The sequence below is a fragment of the Vicia villosa genome, unplaced genomic scaffold (assembly GCF_029867415.1).
Source record: "Vicia villosa cultivar HV-30 ecotype Madison, WI unplaced genomic scaffold, Vvil1.0 ctg.002800F_1_1, whole genome shotgun sequence".
Taxonomy (NCBI): domain Eukaryota; kingdom Viridiplantae; phylum Streptophyta; class Magnoliopsida; order Fabales; family Fabaceae; genus Vicia; species Vicia villosa.
This window is the reverse complement of record NW_026706035.1, coordinates 333-23550: the sequence shown is the minus strand read 5'-3', so window position 1 is coordinate 23550 and position 23218 is coordinate 333. Positions and strand designations below refer to the sequence as shown.

At 36.3% G+C, this 23218-nt stretch overlaps 1 protein-coding gene across 1 annotated transcript; it reads right to left on the bottom strand.

Annotated features, from left to right (window-relative positions):
* Positions 1-287: 287 nt before the first annotated feature.
* Positions 288-743, bottom strand: LOC131639826 (uncharacterized). The gene has a single exon (XM_058910274.1). It carries the CDS (start codon positions 741-743, stop codon positions 288-290), a length of 456 nt encoding a protein of 151 aa, XP_058766257.1.
* Between the last annotated feature and the right edge of the window lie 22475 nt (positions 744-23218).

Below are 23218 nucleotides of genomic sequence, written 5' to 3'. Positions count from 1 at the left end.
ATAATGTTTTCACCTTTTGCATAATAACAATGGATCCATTTGATCCAAAGACTGTCTATTTTCCCACTTAGATTCCACGGCAGCTTTAACAAATTAGCTTTGTTCCACTCATACAGGGATATTATGTTCAAACCGGCCACCTTAACTTTTAGGTTAACACATTTTTCTCCAAGCTATCGAGGATTTTCTTGACGGTTTTTCAGTACCGGGCCAAATATAAGATCTGCATATTTCTTCCACAACATTTATAACCTTTTTGGGTATAGGAATGCACTGCATCCAATAATTTACAATTCCAAATAGTACACTTTAATTAGTTGGACTCTGCCACCATAGCATAGGAGTTTGGAGCTCAAATATCTAGTTTTAACAACAATTTTGTCCACTAATATCATGTATTCGTGAATTGCCAGCTTTTTACTAGACATTGGAACACCCAAGTATTTAAAAGGAACGGGTCCAATTGGGAATTTTGACAGATTGGGAATTACCTGTTGGTCATCTTTGCAAACATTCCCAAAGTATACTTTGCATTTTGAGGGGTTAACATCCATACTAGTAGATAAGGAGAATTCTTTGAAAGCTTTGAGGACCAATTCAACAGAAATTAGATCTCCTTTAGTGAAAATGAGGAGATCATCAGCAAAACTCATGTTCATCACTTTAAGCTTTTCACTCTTTGAGTGATAGTTGAAATTATGGTTGAGCTTCAGTTTTTGTAGAGTTCTGAACAAGTATTCCATGATTATGACAAAGAGCAGAGGGGATAGAGGATCCCCTTGACTTAGTCCTCTTCTAGCTCTCTGGATATCAGTGTGCATACCGTTCACTTTGTACCTGTAAAATACATAAGTAAGAGCACTACATCCTTTAAGATAGCTTCAAGTGAACACCATTCGACTCTGTCGTAGGCCTTCTGCAGGTATATTTGTAGCATGTGTAACATCCCAATGTTTTTAGCTATTTTATTAATTAGTTAATTGGTGTTTTTATTATTATTTGTTTCTAATTAATTATTATATGGTATAATGGTTATTTGAATATTTGAATATATGTGTATTTGTGTTATTTGGTCAATGGAGCTATTAATGAGATGATATGTTATTGGGCCGAATTAGTTAAATAAGGTTGGGTAATATTTGAGTTAAGCCCAAACTAGAGAAAATAGATAGTAAGAGTTAGGTCATTTCATTTCTCATAACTTTGGTAAGAGGAATAGAAGATAGTAAAAGAGAGAAAAGGATTTGGGAGATTTCTTGAAGATTGAAGGATTTTTGAATAGAGGTAAGGGTTAGAATCCAAGTTAATATAGGTTACATGATTGGGTAATGTGTTTGCTATGCAATATCTTCATCTTTCAATTTCATGAAATGTTAAATGTTAGGGTTTATGAGAAATCAATGTGATTTTGTGATTTGTTCCTGTTCAATGTGTTGTATGGATGACCCATAACTAGAAACATGAATAGGAACCCGTAATATGTGATAATTTACTATTGGAATGAGTTTTGTTGTGTTAAAATCGGATTTGGTTTGGTGTTGGAATGCTAAAAACGCATCAGCATTTTTCTGTTTCTGGTGCAGAGCGTCGGACGAACAAGTTGCTTCGTCGGGCGAGCAAGCGCCTACATTCCTTCACCGGGTGAGCGTAGCGGGCGAGAAGGTGGCAAGTTTTTGCCACAAAGCGCCGGGTGAGTCAATGTGTGCGTCAGGCGAATGTATCATGTTTTGAGAAAATTTCAAATGTTCATAACTTTTGATCTGTAACTCTGTTTTATGTGCCGTTTGAAGTATTTGGAAGCTGATAAAATTATCTATATGATAGGATAGAATTTATTGTCACTTGATTGATTAATTATGATGTTGTTGTGTGAAAAAACATGTAATTGTCTTTATGTGCGTTATGTTTTGGTATGTGGTGAATAACAATTGTTGGCATGATATGTGGTAAGATATTCATGATGTTTATGATTGAATATATGATTATTTGTTGTGCTTTGATGTAGTTGTTATCTGGTATGTGAATCTTGTACAATTGGTGGATAATTCGATGTATGAATTATTGTGGTATGCGGTATGTTAAGATTTGTTTGGATAATCTTAATTGCATATGTGTTGAGATATTGTACATGCATTCATGGTTGGATTTGAAATATAGGCGGTGAAATTTTGGGTTCACGATTGGTTGGTTTTGAAATATAGGAAGTGAAACTTTGGGTTCACGATTTGTTGGCTTTGAAATATAGGCGGTGAAACTTTGGGTTCACAATCGTGGCTTTGGTCTTGTCCGGATCAGAAGCGTGGTTTGGATTCTAGATCTTGAATTATAAAGCAGTGAAACATTGGGTTCACATGGTACCACATGCATTGAGTCACATTTATTTCATTCGAGTCACATTGTATGTTATGTGATTGTTCTTGTATCAATGTGATTGCTTTGTGTGATAATTGATATATAGTGTATGAATGTATGTTTTGAGAAGAGTGATGGATTGTGGAATGTATTCTTGTTGTGTATTGCATTTCCCATTAATATGTTTTCTATAATAATTTGAATTCTCACCCTTCTGTTTGAATGTTGCCCTTTGTTGGTAACGTGTAGGTTCCGACGAGTAGTAGCTTGTTCGAGGATTTAGCCAATGAGCTCCTGAGTTTGTTGTTTGATTAGGTAGTGAGTCATATACTCTGATCATGTAACACTTGGGGGGTTTATTTGACTTATGCTTATGTTTGGATATTGCTATCTTGTATGTATTGGATCGATACTTTGGATATGTTGTTAACGACTATGTTGTCTAGATTTGAATTTTGGTTTTGTATGGCATAATTGAATATGTTACTTGAATTGGTAGATGAATATAGTATGAGATATATTCATTGAAATTATGTGATAGCAATTCTTTTGTTTTCCGCAAGCGTTTATGCATAATGTATGGAAGCATGAGATTTACATCATTGTGTTACAATATGATCTTTGAATATTATGAATATTTATATGTTGTTTGGGATTTTTATTTTGTGGAAATCAACATGTAGCGCCCTATTTCCTTTATGCACGCTTACTATGTGAATTGTATGTTACAATTTGGGGTTAAAAAATGGGTGTTACAACATGCACATGGGTGGCCCATTTTTCTTGCTATATCCTTTTAACAATTCAAAAGCCAATAACAGGTGATCATGGATATGGAGGCCAGGAATAAATGGAGTCTGGTTGTCATCAATAATACTGGTTAGAACCTTACTTAGTCTGTTTGTCATCACCTTGGAAATGATCTTATAGATAGTGGTGCAGCATGATATTGGTCTAAACTCTTTGGACATTGTGGCTTAAGATGTCTTAGGGATAAGAGTGACAATTGTATTGTTTATAGATCTGAACATCTTATATTGGACAAAGAATTCTTGCACTACTCTGATAACATCATACTTTACAACTGGCAAGGAAGCTTTGAAGAATTTTGATCCATAACCATAAATTCCAGGAGAAGTTTTGTCCTTGATACTATTCAGGACAATTTTAATCTCTTCATCAGTAACTAGAGCAATCAAACTTTGCCCTTTCTCATGAGTGATTTGTCTCCCCTCTCATGGTAACTACATTTATTCCATTGAATTGGTGAGCACTAGTCCCCACAAGATTTCTGTAGAAAGCCACAATTTCATGTTCCAAATCCTCTTGCTTAGTTAAAATTATACCATTATCTTTGTCCAAACTATGGATTTTGCTTTGCCTAGATTTCCTCTTGAGAGTGGCATAGAAATAATTGTTGTTTCCATCTCTAAGTCTCAGCCACTCCACTTTGGCTCTCTATGTAACACCCCCATTTTATTCGCTATTATTTTAGTAATTATATTGTTTGGCATTTTTAATAATTCTTTATTTATTTAGTTATTATGTGATATAATAATTATTTAAGTATTTAATTATGAGTGTGTGTTTGTGTTATTTGGCTTAATTGAGTAATTAGAGAGATATAATTAAATGGGCCTAAGTGATAGAAACATAATGAATGGATTGGTGGGTTAAGCCCAATTTACATAAGTGAGATAGTAAGAGAAGGTTAGGATTTTAGAGGTTACTATTTTCATTTGGGGGAAAAGATAGGAAGAAGAGAAAAGAGGCAAAAGGGAAGAGAACAATGGTGGAAGAGAAAAGCTAGAAGAAACCTCATTTTCGCAGCAAGTTTCAGCATTGAGTCACCTTAGCAAAACGGATAAATCTCTCAATCCAACCGTTGGATCGTCACGTGGTTTTGACACAACGTTACTGACTCATAGAGGTAAGTTCTGACCGGAGCGATTTTGATTTTGAGGGTTTTAAGTTCTTCTGATAAGCTGATTTCCGAACTGGTTTTTAGGTGTGTCTCTAAATTATGTTTGAAGGATTTATTTTGGAGAAAAGCTTAGATCTATGGTGAAAGAGTCCATATTTGCCAAGGTAAGGGTGAGGTTCTTTCATGCTAAAGGGTTGTATGATAGTATGTTATGATGGATTTGATTCTATACTTTGATATCCATGTTCTTCTATGTTGCAATTTTGGGTATTTGATGATTTGTTGGAGTGCGATGATATAAATATGATAATTTGTGTGCAATTGACAATCTATATGTATTAGAATGTTGTGTTTGTTGTGGGTAAACCATTGATAGTGAAATAATGAGTTCTGGTTGTAGAATTGGAAAATAATGGAATAGAAATATAATAGTTGAATTGAAATTAATATAGTTTGATTATTAATTGGATAATTAAATTATTAGTTGAATTAATTCAAATAAGCCTATGTGATTGGAATATACTTGGACTTGGACCAATTATTCGGCTTATCGGTAAATTACGGTATTTTGAGAAATTGACCGTAATTGTGTTTTGGTTGAATATTCAAGTTGAGAATAATATATTGTTATGCCAATGATGTTGTTTTGATAATTCACATTATTTCTACTTGATTTAGTTAATGATTAAAAGTCAATTTGATTTACTTGACATATTGGCATATTGAGATTATTTTGAGAAATTGACCGTAATTGTGTTTTGGTTGAATATTCAAGTTGAGAATAGTATATTGTTATGCCAATTGTTATACCCCAAAATTTGCCCGCATCTTTTTTCAAGAAAACTCCAATCTAAAAATTAGGAGTTTCATATAATCATGGATTTTTATTTCATAAATATCCTGACATATGAAATACTTAGTTTTTAGAATTTTCCTTATACAGTATTTTGGCTCGCTGTCGAATTTATTCTTACGCAAACGCCAGTTACTGTTTATTACTTCACACACGCTATTTATTTGATATTTATTTACAGATAAATAGTACTAACGCAATTGGTACATAACTAAATCTTTTGCAGGCGCAGAGTCGAGGATTCAAACTGTACTAGTAAACAAGTAAATTATTACTAATTTTGTTTCCCACTAACTTTTGTACTATATTCCATTATTTTCAAAATCTCTTCAAATCTCTTTTTTCAAAAAAATCAAATCCTAACTTTATTCTATACATCTCTTTCTCCCAACACTATCATACACTTTCTTTCAAATCTTACTTCCACTCAAATTTTCCTTTTTTGTACGGAATCACTTCATCCCCCAACGTCTCTATCCTTCTTTTTATTCTATAAATACCTCTCATTTTTTCCATAAAATCTCACATCAAATTCTAACTCATCTCTCAAATTTCTACTTCATATTCATCCTCTCTTCTTCCCCCGGCAAAAATGGCGAAGCGGATAGAAACGTGTTTTCTTATGGTCATCACCGTTGTGGTGGTAATCATGTCTTTCTTCTGTCTACATAGCCCGGAAAAATGTGGACCTGGGATGCTTACACTCCCAATCATCTACATGTTATTGTTTGTAGCATGGGTTATTAATCGTCATTCTTAAAGTTTGCCGTATCTCTTATTTTCTTAAATGTACCGTTTAGTCGTCGTACTGTTCATTATAGTATGTAATATTTGTACTGTCAGTATTAAATGTTGTACTATTTGTCATATTGTTGCTTAATTATTCAGATAATATTTTGTGTGTTTTCTGCCAGTTAAATATTTATTTTTCTGTGCATTAAATATTTTTTCAGGGCTATTATCGGTAATTTTGCTCGCGTACAGTAAATATTAGTTATTTATTATGTCTGTGTTTTTTAACAAGTCATGTAAATAAACTTTTATCCTTCATATAAAACAAAAACAACAAAAAGAAAATTAACTTTAACTGTTGATTTTTCACTCTAACTGCTACCTGAACAGTCAGTTGACAGTTAAACTGCTGACAGTACAATTCTCAGTGTTTTGTACCATCAATCAAATCAATATTTTTAAATTCAAAATTCCAATATTTTTGTCCTAGAAGTCTTCTGAATATCACATGATTAGCAGAGACTCAGCACTGCACAAAAATCAGGTACGCTTAACTGTCTCCTACACAAACAGTCCCTAATTAGGGTTTCTTGTTTTTTCAGGAGAAACAAGTTTTTGAGACCTCAAATGGATTTTATGGACCTCCATATATCTCAAAGTACCATCATACAAATTTTCAAACTTCAAATCACTCAGACGCACCGTCAGTAGCTCAAACAGTCAACAGACGACCCGTTTGACCAAAAAAGTCAACAGACAGTCAAAAATGAAATTTTTTGTCAACATCCATATTTTGTCAAAGGATTCATCATTTGATCATTGGATGATCATAATTCATCAAGGAAAGATCAAAAATCAACAAAACCCTAAGATTCAAAATTAGGGTTTTCTCCTAAAAAGTCAACTGAACTTTGACTGCTCATAACTCTCTCATCCTTCATCCAAAAAATTCAAACCAAAGCTCATTTTGAAGGAAATTCAATTATATTTCAAATGCAATTAATCCCATGGTCATTACATTCACCATTTGAAAAATATGAACAAAGACATTACAGGTCATTTTCAAAGTCAACAAAAAGACACTTTTTTCAAAAGGACACACAAGGAGCATCAAAAATCATTTTGACATGAGACCAAGGACATTGGTTAGAGGAATCTTTGAGGTTTCCAAAAAGTGCAAGATCTCCTCCATATGACAAAAATTGAGGGATTTACACCTTGTTGAAGTTGGCTAAATTTTGGGAAAATGCATAAAACCAACATTGCTCAAAAATGTATTTTTTCCAAATGGAGCCAAGTTTTCATAGTTCAAACATGTTTGCCATGATATTATGGGCCTCCCACGACCAAGACAAAGCCCACACCATTTTTATTCATTTTTGGTTTAATTTTATCCTATTTTAAGATTAAATGAAAATGGAAAATGGAAGGATAATGGATAGCTTATTTTCTAAGCATGAGTCATCAAAGAATCTTTAATTTTCTGCAGAAGATTGAAGTACAAGGCAAGAGAATTGAAGAGGAGCAAGACTTGGTCAACAATTCAAAGATTTTTAATATTTAAAAATCAAGAATTCAACAAAGGCAACCAATGCTTCTTGGCTTGGATTCTAAGCACAACATGGCTTATAAATAGCTTAGCTTACTTCACAAATAAGGAGACACGAATTCAGAACAGAATCTATGCTTGTAACCATACTTGTAATCACTTAAAATTTTCAAAGAAATTCCAAATTCGAATTTTGATTTCAAGTCAGTTTCAATACAAACTAAACATTCAAACACCTTCCTCAAGTATCACTGAAACTATTCCAATCAGTTTCAAGCCTTGAAACACTCAGAATCGTCCACGATACCTCACGGTTTGCTCGAACTATAACTTACAAAAATCTCATCATACATGCATGATTAGCAAGATGTAGATTCATATTTAAGTTTAGTTTGAGGTCCTAATCATTTCTGGAAACTTAATTGAAGTTTGGACACCTATACGAAGAACCACCATTTTAGGGTTCTTACTTTTAAATTTAGGGCTTTACGATCCATGCAAAATTATAAACTCTAAATAGTACCATTAAACTCACGTGAACAAGACGAACTCAACCATGGCATCGCGCCAAATTTATATTGATGTTTGCTTGCATTCGCTATTTTCAACAGGTGTAAAAGGTTGGAGTTTTTACACCACCTGCAAATGAAAGGTGTAAAAGATCCATCCTGGGGAAGAAGATGATGCGTGGCGTCCTCTGATTGGCTGGAGGGCGCGCGCGTGTTTTTTAAACTGACCTTGGATTCAGTGTTTTGCAGGTGTGTCACGTGCTATGGTCCCTCATGCTCTTCACCATCAGATCCATCCATCTCTCAATCCAACGCATCAGAACACTCATCCCTACCATGGACTTCATTTAATTTCCACATCTGATTACTATCTTTTTATTTTCTATTTTATTTTAATTTCTTTGTTAAATTAATTAAAAATAGTTTTAAAAATCCAAAAAATACACAAAAAATATTTTTAAGTTTCTAAATAATATTTTATTTTCTGATATAAAAATATTTTATTTTTCTTCATAATTTGAATATTTTGTATAATTAATTAGATAATATGCATATATTTATCTTTTAATTATTCTCAACCAATCAAAAATCATAAAAAAAATTTGTTCTTTATATTAAATATTGTTTATATATTATAAACTAATTTTGTACATATTTAGAATAATTTTCTCTTTAAGTTTTAATTATTTGTGTAATTATTTGTATAATTATGTATTAATTAACTTAATAAATTTCAAATCAATTTCAAAAATTCCAAAAAAATTAGTTTTGTTTTAAAATTAATTAACAAGCATTTTGAACATATTTTACACTTAATTTTTAGGTTTAAATTTATTTTCATCCTTTTCCTCATTTTAATTTAATTAATCATGCATTAATTATAATTAAAATCAATCATAAAAAATCCAAAAACATCTCTTTTATTTTCTTGCAATTTAAATTCATAGATCAAGTGTATAGGTTGTCAAATTCATGTAAATAGCGTATTTTACATTTCCTGCACAATCGATGTAATAGCGTAGATTTACTTTCCGCATTTTACATTTCCGCATTTAAATTCCCGCACATATAAACTGCGTGTATGCTGAAGATAAAATTGAACCGTTAGATCACTAACTTCAAAGATAAAATATCTGAATCCAAACACAAATCACATTTGCACCTCTTAGGGTAATCCCTTTCTCATTCTTTCCAAAATCAAAGTCAAGTTCTATTATTTCAAACGCACAGAATCGAACTTTTGTTTATATCCGGTGACAGGATAGATTTTTAAAGGAAATAGGATAAAGACCTTATAACTCAGGGTAGACCTCCTAATTTGCTTGCTCAAATCAAAACAAACAAATCTCTCATATATCATTGTTTTTCAAAATAAAACTTTCAAAAAGACAATACTTTGTATATATCCAAACAAGGATCATTACGAAGTTAACGCTCTTTTTTTCCAAAGCATCTTTTGAAAGATAAAAACACTTTATATACATCCGCACAAGGATCATTACAAATTCAATTTATAAAGGTATTTGTAACCACATACGAGCATTTAAAAGTAATTGAAAACAAGTGAGCTAAGCAAATTAAAGAGCCCATGGATAACCATGGATGCAAAGGGTGCTAACACCTTCCCTTTGTATAACCTACCCCCTTACCCAGAATTTCTTAAAGGTCTTTTTTCTGTTTCTTTTATAAACCTTTCCTTAATTGGATAAAATAAAAGGTCGGTGGCGACTCTCTGATTTTCAAATACAAAAGCAGAAACAAAAAAAAAGAGTCAGGTCGCGTATCTCTCTGCGAGAGGTGCGGCCAAAAACCGAGGTCCACAGAACTGGCGACTCTGCTGGGGAATACTTTCTAAAAACAAAATGTTTTCAAAAGGTGTTACCTTTAGAGAATAGATCACTCCGATGTTTTCCATTGTTTGACTTGATTGCTCTATTTTTCAAAGGTTGTTTGGGTATTTAGCTTGTGTGAAAGATTCTAACCCGAATCTCGAGATACCTTAAGTATGTGACAATAGACCAAGGAAACTGTATGGCATGTACCGATACAGTTGATCTGGTAGTCACCGTTAGTGCGAAACTTTGGTTTATACTGATGTCCCTTGAAAACGATCAAGGAGTATATTAGGCTTCCGAAATGTCATTAAACACTAATTTGTCTTAGAACCTTTTAGTTGAACTTGACTTGTGGCCTATTAAGTGGCTAGCTTTGAAATTGATCGAAGTTAGTTATCCTCGAGGAATATTTTGATCGGCCGTCCGAGCGCCGTATTGAGATGTTACCTCCAAGGATCATAGAACGCGAATACTATTCTAGGACAGGTTTTAACCAACTCAACTTCAATGGGGAGGGTATCACCTATCAGCTTCATGCAAGCCTTTAAACCTAAGGCTATTGTTTGATTTGTTTGTGTGGGCCACATGTTTGACATCATAAGCATCATAAGCATATCATTTTCTCACTAATCATTTCAAGGATCAAAGAGTTTACCTTTGTTTTGTTATTGCAGGTAATGGCTCCCGCCACCAGAGATTACATCCGAATCAACATCTCAACAGTGCCATCTGAACTGAAAAACTTAGTATCAGAATTCCCCAGGAATGTTCAATTCACCGAAAAGCACGGTCACCTACTCCATTTGGTTACCTCAAAATTTAAAGAAGACCTGATACGGGTCCTGTTCCAGTTCTTTGACCCTGAACATCATTGCTTTACCTTTCCAGATTACCAGTTAGTACCCACTTTGGAAGAGTTTTCTGAACTAATTGGTTTACCTGTTCGAGATCAATTACCTTTCACTGATTTAGAAAGGATTCCAAAACCTGAAATCATTGCTGCTGCTTTACATTTGCGAAAATCAGAAATCGAGTCCAATTGGGAAACAAAGAGTGGAGTTAAGGGTTTGCTTGCTAAGTTCTTAATGGAAAAGGCTCGATTACTACTAGAAAACAAAAGTTATCCAGCTTTTGAGGAGGTTGTGGCTCTTTTGATCTATGGGTTGGTTTTATTCCCTAATCCCGACCAGTTCATAAGTGTACACATCATCAACCTTTTCCTAACCCGTAACCCGGTACCAACATTGCTGGGAGACATTCTACATTCTCTACACACTCGTACCATGAAGAAACGAGGAACTCTTATGTGCTGTATACCACTACTGGCTAGGTGGTTTACATTTCATCTTCCCCGATCAGTGTTAAGAAATGAACAAAGAATGCAATGGTCTCGCAGGATTATGTCTTTGTCTCATTCAGATATCCGGTGGAACAACTTTTTTCAAAGAGACATTACTATCATTGATCATTGTGGAGAGTACCCTAATGTGCCACTCCTTGGCATCAAAGGGGGCATCACTTACAATCCCTCTTTAGCTTTACGCCAATTCGGATATGCAAGGAGCAACGGTCCTCACGACATGATTATCCGTGGCATTGTGTTTGATTACGAGAATGATTCCCATAGACACCGACGAAGGTTTATACATGCATGGGGCAGTGTCTATAGAATAGAAAGCAAAACTTTGGGGCAATGGAATTCTATCCCAATGGAACCTTACCTCAGATGGGTGCGGGCTCATGCTCAGAAACTCATCATGCCATATCCCGCCATTCTACCTGTGACCATTGAGCCAGAAGTCGAAGGAGACGAACCTCAAGTTATTCTACACCCGGATATGCCAACTGACCTAGAAGAGTTGCAGAAATCTTGGGTTCAACTAAAAGAGGAAAGAGACACCTTCAAGGCACACTGTCAAGACTATGAGAGAAGGATATTGGAGCTCACCGGACAACTCCAAGAAGAACAGCAGATCAACACATTCCTGGGTGCAAAGAGAAAGCGTCCATGGGAGACCTGAGGGATCACTCATTTCCTTTATTTCTGTTTTGTAAGCCCAAATGAGGCAAAGAAAAAAAAAGCAAAAAAAAAAGAAATAAATTGTTTAACTAATGTTTGTTTCTCCTTTGTTTTAACAAATCTAAACTCTTATATCCTTGAAAACATTGCATATACATTTCATTCATATACATTGCATATACATTTCATTTCATTTATTCACATTGCATAAACAGGTTCACATGACGGATTTCTCATCTCCTCGCTGTTTATTTCAGTCAGATGGGATGGAATCTGAAACAAGCATCAAGAATCTCGAAGCACAGAACACCCAAGTTCAAGTGGCAATTATGGAACTGGCAATTATGGCCCTGATGATCAAGAAGAAAAAGAAGCCCAAAGGATCTGTAGGCTTGAGCCAACTGAAAAGAAAGATCAGAATCCCAGCCAAAAAGTTCAAAAAGCCACCAATCCCTGAAATAGTCGGTGATGGTGAACAAGGAGACAATCACAGCAACCAGGGTTCTGCCAAACCCTCTCTTTCTTCTAATGAAGAAGATGATCATTCTGGAGACGAACAGGATGATGACAAGTACCAGCAGTTGGAAGAACACATGAAAGCTATGGAGATACAAAAAATACCTGGTTTAGATTTCAATGATCTGGGACTCGTCTCAGATGTTGTTATCCCCCCAAAGTTCAAAGTTCCTATCTTTGCAAAATGTGATGGAGTTTCTTGCCCAAAACTACATCTGAGGTCCTATATAAGGAAGATACAACCTCACACAACAGATAACAAATTGTGGATTCACTTCTTCCAAGAAAGTATGTCAGGTACACAACTCGAGTGGTACTACCAACTGGAAAATACAAAAGTCCATACCTGGGAAGATTTAGCTGCTGCTTTTTACAAACAATATCAATACAATGCTGATCTTGCACCAACCCGTACTCAATTAAGGGGCATGTCCATGGCACCAAAAGAGAGTTTTAAAGGATATGCGCAAAAGTGGAGAGATATGGCTGGAAGGGTTCAACCACCCTTATCTGATCGCGAGCTGGTCGACATGTTCATGGGCACTTTAACTGGCCCTTTCTATAGTCATTTGCTGGGAAACTCATCGTCAGGTTTCACTGGCCTGATATTGACTGGAGAACGTGTCGAAAGTGGCATTCAAAATGGAAAAATTCCAATAGGCTCCTCCTCTGGTACTACAAAAAGGCCCATCAGTGGGAGAAATGAGGCCAATACAATGCAAATTCAGAAAGGTCGCAAGAATGAGCATCACCAATCTGTAGGGGCAGTTCTGATCTCCGCAACTGCGCCTCAAAAAGATCAACAGCCAAAATATACGCGTCGACCAGATGCGCCAAGAAGAAATTTCACCAGAATCAACATGCCAATCTCTCAGGCACTGCAGCATTTGCTAAAAGCGGATCTGATCACATTAAAAGATCCTCCAAAGAATGTCAACACTTCCTCTCCGAGTTATCGCCCCGATGCAACATGTGCGTATCACTCAAACTGACCAGTACATGAGGCAGATCACTGCTAGGCCCTGAAAAATAAAATACAAGACATGATAGATGCTGGGGAAATTGAGTTCGATCCTCCAGAAACTCCAAATGTCATCACGGCACCTATGCCGAAGCATGATAAAACTGTTAATGCTATTCTAGACACTGTTTACATCTATGATGTGAACGAATTATCAACTCCACTCCTCGAAGTCAAAGGAAAGCTAATCCAAGCTGGTTACTTCCCAGGTTGTGACCCTGATTGCTTTTATTGCACCCACTCGCCCAACGATTGTGAAAATCTGAGAATGGGAATTCAAAAGTGGATGGATCGCCGTATCATTATGTTTGAGAGACTCCCTTCTATGGACGTGTTATGCGAAGTCTTTGCAAACGGGATGAGAATAGAGGATGTCTCAGTGATCTCCAGCTTACCATTCAAAATCTCCAAGGCTCTGTTCAAAATTTCTGCTACACTCAAAGTGGCATCAGTAATCATTGCTAGTCCAACTCCATTTCCATACTCCTCAGACAAAGCTCTCCCGTGGGGTTACGACACTAATGTTTATGTCCATGGAGTTAAGCAGGGTACCTCGACTGAAGAAGCCACAAAGTTAACTGCTCCAACTGTGGATAATATTGTGGGTACCAGCAAGATCACGAGAAGTGGAAGGATCTTTTCACCAGAAATTTCTCCAAATGTTGCTGCTGGTCCGGTCCAGATCCCAGTTCCTAATCAAGATGACAACGCTCGAGGCAAAGAGCCACAAGTTGAACCAGTTCAAATGCCAGTAGAGATCACTGCTGAGGATCCATCAAAGCAAGAAATGGAGGAAATACTGAAAATCATCTGCAAGAGTGATTACAATATTGTCGAGCAACTGGGGCACACTACTTCAAAAATCTCAATGCTGTCTCTGCTAAAGTATTCAGAAGCTCATGCCAAAGCTCTGATGAAGTTCTTGAAAGCTGTGCATGTGCCTCAAGAGATTTCAGTCGATCAATTTGAGAATTGTGTTGCCAATCTAACCGTGAATAACAGCCTCGGTTTCTATGATATTGATCTAACCCCTGCTGGAAAGAATCACAATAAAGCCCTACATATCTCCATTGAATGTAACGGCACCACTCTATCACATGTGCTGGTAGATAACGGTTCTTCTTTGAACGTGTTACCAAAACCAGTACTAGAAAAGCTTGACTTCGAAGGAATTATGTTACAACCAAGCGATGTTGTGGTAAGAGCCTTAGATGGGTCAACAAGAACAGTGTACGGAAAGGTGAATCTCCCAATCAGAGTAGGCTCTCAGATCTTTGATTCTATCTTTTACGTAATGGAAATTCACCCAGCATATTCCTGTTTACTTGGACGCCCTTGGATACATGGGGCAAACGCTGTAACTTCTACCTTGCATCAGAAGTTGAAGTATCCAGTAAAAGGAAAGATTGTCACAGTTTATGGCGAAGAGGAATATGTGGTTAGTCACCTGAGCAATTCCAAATATGTTGAGTTGGATGACGCATTCATCGAAACTCCCTGCCAATCTTTTGAGGTGGTCTCTCCAGATGTCTCTACCACCAAGCATATTTCTGCTACTCCAACTACAACTATGGCTTCTCTCAAAGATGCCAAAGCTGTGATCGAAAAAGGTAATTGCACAGTATGGGGACAGCTTCTCGATATACCATACAAGTCCGACAAGCTAGGCCTGGGCTATGATAGTGAAAATCAAAAGAATGATCAAAGTCTTTGTTCTGGAGGATTAATGTCACATTTCATCATCCAAGGAGTAAACGCCATTGAAGACGATGGAGTGTTCTTGAACCATATCATTCAGCCATATCCAGATGAAATTCCACCCATCTCCATGGGAATGTGGGATACTTTGGGAGATCCAAGCGGCATATATAATTATCAATATACCGCGCCTCAGAGTTCTTTTATTGCTATGGAAGATGTGACCCCAACTGGATGGGGTGATCAATTTGAGAATGACAAAAGTCTCACAAATCCCAGTACTCAGCAATATCAAAATCCACCTAAAGAAGTATGGGACACTCTAGGAGAGCAAGCGGCAAATATGACTTTATGGTGAAATATTCCGCTCCTCCGAGCTCACAAGTCGCCATGGAAGACATTGTCCCAACTGGATGGGATGAACATTATGACGATAATTTTGCTCTTGAAGAAGCCAGGGAAACACCAAATAACGAGGGTTACTTTCTGTCAGAGTACACCCCTCACCAGGATACACAAGTCTCTATCCAAAACATCATCCCGACTGGATGGGACGGCCTTATCGAGCATCTCGCTCAGCCAACAGAGATATCTCAGCCCGGGCTCTCGTATCCAGCAGAGTATATCACTTATCCCGAAAGATCACCAGCTCATTTCCCCACTAATGAAATCAATGCTGTGGAAGATGAAGGAAACAACTGCAACCGGAACAGCTGGGTACTCCCTGCTCACAACAATGGAATGAACAATTGGAAAGCTGAGGATGTGATCTCCTTCGATCAAGAGTAAATGAAATTTCCTGTTTTCTTTGTGTATATTATGCAAAGATAAAAATGGTTCCTGTACTATCGAACCATGAGCTTGAAAGCCGTGTGCCTTGCCCGAAGCACACTGGTCCTTTTATAAGGGCTTGTCATATCATGATCATGTTCATTCAATAAAATCATGGGACGTTTGCATATTCAAATTTTGTGATCCTTTTTCTTTCTTTGCTTTCAAATAGCTATGTTTTCTCACGCACACTCACATAAATAAAATGCAGGTTCACATTCACGCTGGATCCAGTTGATAACAATTCTGCTATTTCCCGTCATGACTTTGAAAATCCTATCTACCAAACTGAGGACGAAAGTGAGGAAGATTGTGAAGTACCAAGAGAACTTGCAAGGCTGCTAGAACAAGAAGAGAAGGCTATACAACCTCATGAGGAACCAATTGAGATTATCAACTTGGGCAGCAACAAAGAAAAGAAAGAAGTCAAAATAGGGGCTGATTTAGAAAACAGTGTCAAGCAGAGACTGATTCAAATGCTGCAAGACTACATCGAGATATTCGCCTGGTCCTATGAAGATATGCCAGGACTTGACACGGACATTGTGGTTCACCGCTTGCCAATCAAAGGAGGTAGCACTCCAGTCAAACAAAAACTACGGAGGAGTAGGCCTGATATGTCAAAAAAGATCAAAGACGAGGTTGAAAAGCAATTCAATGCCAATTTTCTGAAAGTTGTGAGTTATCCTCCTTGGATAGCTAACATAGTGCCGGTGCCTAAAAAAGACGGGAAAGTCAGAATGTGTGTAGACTACAGAGATCTGAACCGGGCAAGCCCCAAAGATGATTTCCCTTTACCTCACATTGATGTACTAGTTGACAATTCCGCACAATGCAAGTGTCGCGGGCGAAAAATCGTTTTTGTGCCTCTTTTTTGTGGATGAGACACCTGATGCCTTCTTTGGGCTCGAGTGCTCAAAAAAAATGATTTTTCTTTGTACCGACCAAACTTTTTATTATTTCCAAAGGAGGAAAAGGAAAAAAGCTGCAATAACCTAAAAGTGGGGGAGAGATTCCGGGTAAGAGGGTTGGTTATACGAAGGGAAGGTATTAGCACCCAACGTATCTATAGTACTCTATAGGTTTCTTTGTTTTGTTTATTCCGTTCTTGTTATGGTGGAGGTTCTTGTGAAATAGGTGGGACCTAAGGTGTTTGTTTGATTATGCTCGCAAAGATCATCGCGATCCTCTGCATACATATCCCCTAGAGGGAATCAGAGCATCTGTAGCTCGGGGTCTACGGGTGCTAAGGTTTGAATGGTTTTTTTTGTTTTGTTTTGCTCGCCAAGGATCGACCTTGTGCCTACGTATTCTCAAAGGGATGTTGAGAAAGTCAGAGCAATCGTAGTTCCCACTTATGCTAGTGGAAGCAAAGAAAAATAGACAAATGTCGTCTAAATGCTAAATGTATCTAATCTATATCATCACATACATCTGTTTGATTTTGTTTAAAAATCTTTTCATTATAAGCCCGGGGCCATGCCACTTAGGGTGCTTAGAATGATAAAGATGTTTTTGTTTGTTTAACCAGCCTTGTGGCAAAAGTTTTAGTGAAGTCAGCCTTGTGACAAAAACTTTGATTAATCAGCCAGCCTTGTGGCAAAAGTTTCAATGAAGTCAGCCTTGTGACAAAAACTTTGATTAATCATCCAGTATGGTGGTAAAACAGTTTGATTAATTAGCCAGCCTTGTGGCAAAAAGGTTTGATTTTGATTGATTGATTGTTTGTGATGATATATAAGAGATACTCCTAGCATAGAGATGAAAAATGTCTAATCTCCTAGGGTATTTGTTTTGGATATTGGGGATGCTTATAAGAAGCCCGTGGGTCCTTGTACGAAGCCCAAGAGGAGGCTATCCGAGGGTCCTTGCATTGTAAGCCCAAGAGGAGGCTATGGGAGGGACAATCCAGGGTCCTTGCATTGTAAGCCCAAGAGGAGGCTATGGGAGGGTCACTCGTTTGTACAAAGCCCAAGGGGAGGCATGGTATAGTTGGTTTGAGCTCTTAGAGCGATTTCACCGAGAAACCATACTCTATGTCCTAACCTAAACTAGGGAGATTCTTTGTACGAAGCCCAATAGGAGGCTATGGGGAACCTAGTGTTGTACTAAGTTGAATAAGCACACACATCACACATATGAACAAGCATGAACAAGTATGAACAAACATGAACAGGTATGAACAATTATATATGACAAAGTGTGTGTATATAATGGAGTTTATGAAGGAAATATACCTGTAAGCATGATCCATTTGTATACACAGGGCTCGGGACTCACACTCGGGGAGAGGTCCATTTGAATTTATTCAAAGCTATGTAAACAGGTATTTACAAAAGGGCTTGGGACTTATACCTACATGGAGGCCCATGGTATATTTTTGGGAAGATTTAAAGAAAACCTTCATTTTTGGTTTGTTATTCAAAGTTAAAAAACACATTGATTGAGATATGTACAAAAGGCGTACAATGAAATACCTAATTTCATGTACTAGAGTGGGTATGTACAAAAGGGCTTGGGACTTATACCTACGTGGAGGCCCGTGTTTTATTTACAAAACATGGTTGACTGTTTATTTACAGACGCGTTGTTTGAAAAACGGTTTGAAGATTTGTTTTGAAAGAGTTTTCTGTACAAAGAAAAACTGTATAAAGAAAAGGAAAGGGACTTATACTCTCTAATATTCGAGAGGCCCATGTTTTACTTTCATAAAACATGGTGGATGGTTTAAAAAAGAGTTGAAAGATTTGTTTGTAAAAAAAACTGTTTGGAAGTTTATTTGGAAAAAGTTTTCTGTTAAAACAAAAACTGTACAAAGAAAAACGAAAGGGACTTATACTCTCTAATATTCGAGAGGCCCCACATCGTTTTGAAAATCAATTGATCAATTAAAAAGATTTAATCAATAGTTTCCTTTGAAAATCAAAAAGAAATGGTTTACCGTTTTTGAAAAGGAATCGGGATCGCTCGTTTTTAAAACGATTTGAATTTTGAAAGAAATCAATTTAATCGAGATAAACAAGAAGATTGTCTTCAATTAACATTTAGATGATTAGGGTTTGCTTCAAAAAATATTTACAAGTGATTAAATTTGAAAATCAAATGAAAAATAATATTTAAAAGTATTAAAATTACTTAAAAACAAGTCATTTTAAAACCAATTAAAAATGTATCAAATAAATATTTTTTTGTGCTTTTTTTTTGATATTGTCAAAATATATGTGTTAAACAAGAAGTGTGTAAAAAATGAATGAAAAATGAATTAATTTGATGTATTAAATAATTAAATGAAATTGTAAAAGAAAATGAAAGAAAAATAGTTGTAAAAAAAATGTTTTGGTCCCTAAGGGTGTTGAACCCGTGACCTTATGCTTATCAGCCAAAACAACAACCAACTGAGTTGCGCGCGCAGCTTGTTAATGATACACGCTCATTTAATTATATTTAAAAACAAGTATTTGAATTTCTGAACAAAAAAATGGCGCCAAGAACACCATCCCTATTTGATTTTGAAAATTCTGAAAACTGAACCAAATTGATCAAGTGAAGGGTCTAACTCACTCGTTTTTTCACAAGGATCATGATGGTGGTCTTTAATTTCATTTATTTCTGCTCTAAGGTGGTCAATTTTGTGATGAACACGAAGAACCCTAATTCTGAGATTGATCATGAAATCGTGTATGATTGATGAATTGTGAAATTGATTGAGGGTTAATGATCAGTGATAGTGCAGAAACAAGATGGTATGTTCATTTTTCATTTATGATGCATGTATGATGGAGTTTGAAGTTCATGAGCACTTACCTCAAAAACGGCCAAACTGGAAATTGAAATCGTGCCTGGAGGTGTTACAGATGCTTTGTGATGATCTGGATAGCTTCAATGGACCTTATGTGATGTGTTTGAATGCCTGGAATGAACTGGAAACCTCTTGATCAGTTTGTGGCATCCGATCTGCAGAGCTATGGTGTGAGGATCGAATTTGATGATTTTGATGTTTCAGATCATGGATGATGATTGGGATAGTTCATATATGGTACATGGATGGTGTTAGAAGTGGTAGTTTGGACAGAATTGAGCCTGAACAAAAATTGGCATGATAAGTCTCATGTTATGCATATTTGGAAAGTGAGGTAGTGATTTTGAGTTTTAGGTGTTTTTGGGGTGTATGGATGGTTCAAACACATCATATGTGATGTTTATGGTTTGTGGGAAGCATCACTTTGGTCAGAAATTCAAAGGTTTAGAGGTTGAGCATTTTACCTCTTTGAAACTTAAGAAACTTGCATTCTAAGAAAGAAAGAGAAAGCCTATAATTTGTGTGACTTTGGTGTGATTTTGAATGGAGTTTGGACCTCTATTTATAGGCCAAGGTTTCTGAATACAAAGCTTTGCAAGTTGATCAAGAATTGGTGATTTGGCATTTGAAGATAAAATGGAATCTTTACATTTAATGCACATGGTTAAAAGTTACTAAACCATGGTTAAATCCCAAGCTTCCTATCCTCTTCCATTCTGATCTCATATCAGAAAATATCTCTTCAATTATTGCCTCTTTGCATCATTGCTTGGATTATAGGTCATGTAGTCTTGAAACTTAGTGAAAAATGGTGAAAATTCAAGTGAAAATGATCACTAATTTCAAAATTCAAAACCATAGCTACACTCCATATTTTTTCATGCTCTTGGACATTTTGGAAAGCTCATATTACATACTTCAAAACCCTAGTTGAAAGTTTCTTCAAGATCTTTAAGGAAGTGGGTGAAAAAGATCCATGAACTTTGAGAAAAATGAGGTTTTAAGTGAAGTTTTCAAAAGATACCAACTTTGAAGCTCCATATCTCTTAAATGGTTGATCTTATGGAAAAAAATTATATGTGACAAAGTTGTTCATTGGATCAAAATCTACAACTTTCATGTTGGAAGTTTTTTTCAGTTTGTAGGTGAAATTTTGAGTTATTCCCCTCCAAAGTTTGGAAAAAACCATGAAAAACACTTAGAAAAATTTTCTAAGTATGAAAGTCAAACTTTTGACTTTTTGATTCTTGATTGATTTTCTTGATTTTTCTTGACCAAAATGACTTCATATATCATATATTGATGATTTAAAACTTCAAAAGTCATGGTTGACCAAAATTCCCCAAAAGTCAATGGTGATCTTGTACAGTTGACTTTTTCAGACGAATCGCGTTTCTGGAGATTTCAAATGAAACAGGCTATCCTCACCATATGAATGGTATGAATGGATCATATTGAGGCTTTAGAGGATATTGAGCCATGGTTTGAGTTGTAGCATCATTTCCTGATTAAAAAAATCAGTTGTTCAGTGAATTAGGTCAAAAACCCTAATTGTCGACCAGATGAAATTGATGTCTGTAGGTCTTGAATTGAGATGTAATTTCCATTGTATATTGTCATAGGGATTATTTGAGGATGATTGAAACCTTTGATTGACTTCCTGGGGATTTTTAGGGTTTCCCAAATGTGATCCCTGATTTCAGTCCCTGATAGTTCAAAACCCTGATCTGAGGATTTGTCTGATCAATCTTTGTATAGGAGATGTTATGAGCCAATGGATTAGGTCAAAATGATGCACTTGAGGTCTTGAGGTCATGTCCCAAGTCATTAGGTCAAATCCTGAGCAAAAGTCAGGAGTATGCTGTCTTCAGTCAAAACCCTAATTCAGTCGATTCAGAGCCTTTGAGCTTGTTGAGATGGATCTCTGAGGACCAAATGTTGATTGTTGATGAAGATGATTCATTTGAAATGAAGGGAGAACAAAACCCTAATTGATTGTATTTGTACTGATGAATGATTTCCTGATTAAATCTTGCTGAGTCACAAGTAGCAAACACAAGCTATGCAATTTGTTAGAGATGCAAATGATGCATATGCAAATGATATGAGGTGGTATCTTAGGTCAAAAATTGGGGTATGACAGATGCCCCTATTTAAGTTTCTTCAACCTGAGACATGAAGATTGAAAATCTTCGTTTTGATAGGGTGGAAGAGACTTAAATATCAGAAGACGCAAATTTTGGACCTAAGATACCAAAATTGCGAATGATGCAAGGATATCTTTACCGAGGGAATATCAAAACTGACTCCGCTGGGAAAAGGAGTTGGGAAGGACACCTCAATCCGTTTTAGGAAGAGAATCCGTTTTGTCTTTTCGGGAAAGCAAGTGTATGATTCACCTGGGAATGATAGCTTTGTAAGAAAAGCTTACCTATTGACATTATCGACTATCTGCATGGGGATAGACTTGTTTAATAATGCGAAGGTGAAAGGTATGAAACTGTATTACCGACTATCAGCATGGTGATAGACTTGACAAGGTAAAAAAATTTCAAAGGTTTGGTTAATATTACCGACTATCAGCCTTGGGATAGACATGTTTAATAATATAACTAGAACAAAAGGTTACCGACTACCAGCCTTGTGACAGCGGTTTTGAAGACATGATCAATTATCAGCCAAGTGATAAAATGATTTTGGAGACTTTGCTAGGGAAATTACTGGTTATTCAGCCTTGTGAACAGTAATAAGGCCCTGGTCGTCAAATGGTCTTCATGATTAATTTCCTTGAGAGGAAATTTTTGAAAGAAACATAAACTGCTCAGATGACGAGGCGATTGTTTATGGTCCAATTTTTTCTTGACTCTATTTGGAGAATCGGAATTTGAATTTTTTGGTAAAGACAAGGTTCTATCCATGAATGAATTGGAAAGAAACAGTCAAACAAGACTTTGTACCCAGTGAGGAATGAACTCGAATGGGTATTTTCTCCTTCGTTTTGAGAGGAGAAACTAAAGCAACCTTCTTCCACGAGGAATGATCTCAGTGGGGAACTGGAGAAAGAATATGTTTTTTTTGCTTATGGGTGACGACCTACTGGAGAGATAACACGCCCATATTTGTTTCTTTTTCTTCTTTTTTTCTTTTTTTTCTTTTTTTCTTTTTTTCGAGGATAGATATATCCTGAACAAGTGATTTTTTAAGCAAACATGAAAAATGCAAGAATGCATAAATGATGCAAATATGTATGAATGATGAATGTCATGAATGTCGCATGCATGCTGACAATACTGACAGACAAAGAAGTATATACTGGAGAAGGACCAACGTCGCAATACAACCAGATACTTGGCAAATGTTTTTCAACACGGTGATGAATGGTGTTGCGTGCTTTAAACTTCTCTGGGGAAGATGAGCATCTTTTCTCATTGAGATGAAAGAACCTCTTCACTGGAGATTGGAGATCTTCTTCATTGGGAATAAAAGACCTTCTTCACTGGGGATAGAAGAGCTTCTTTACCTCGAGGGGTAATTGCTTCAAGAATTCTTTTCTGGGACAAGAATACCGTTGTCTCAACA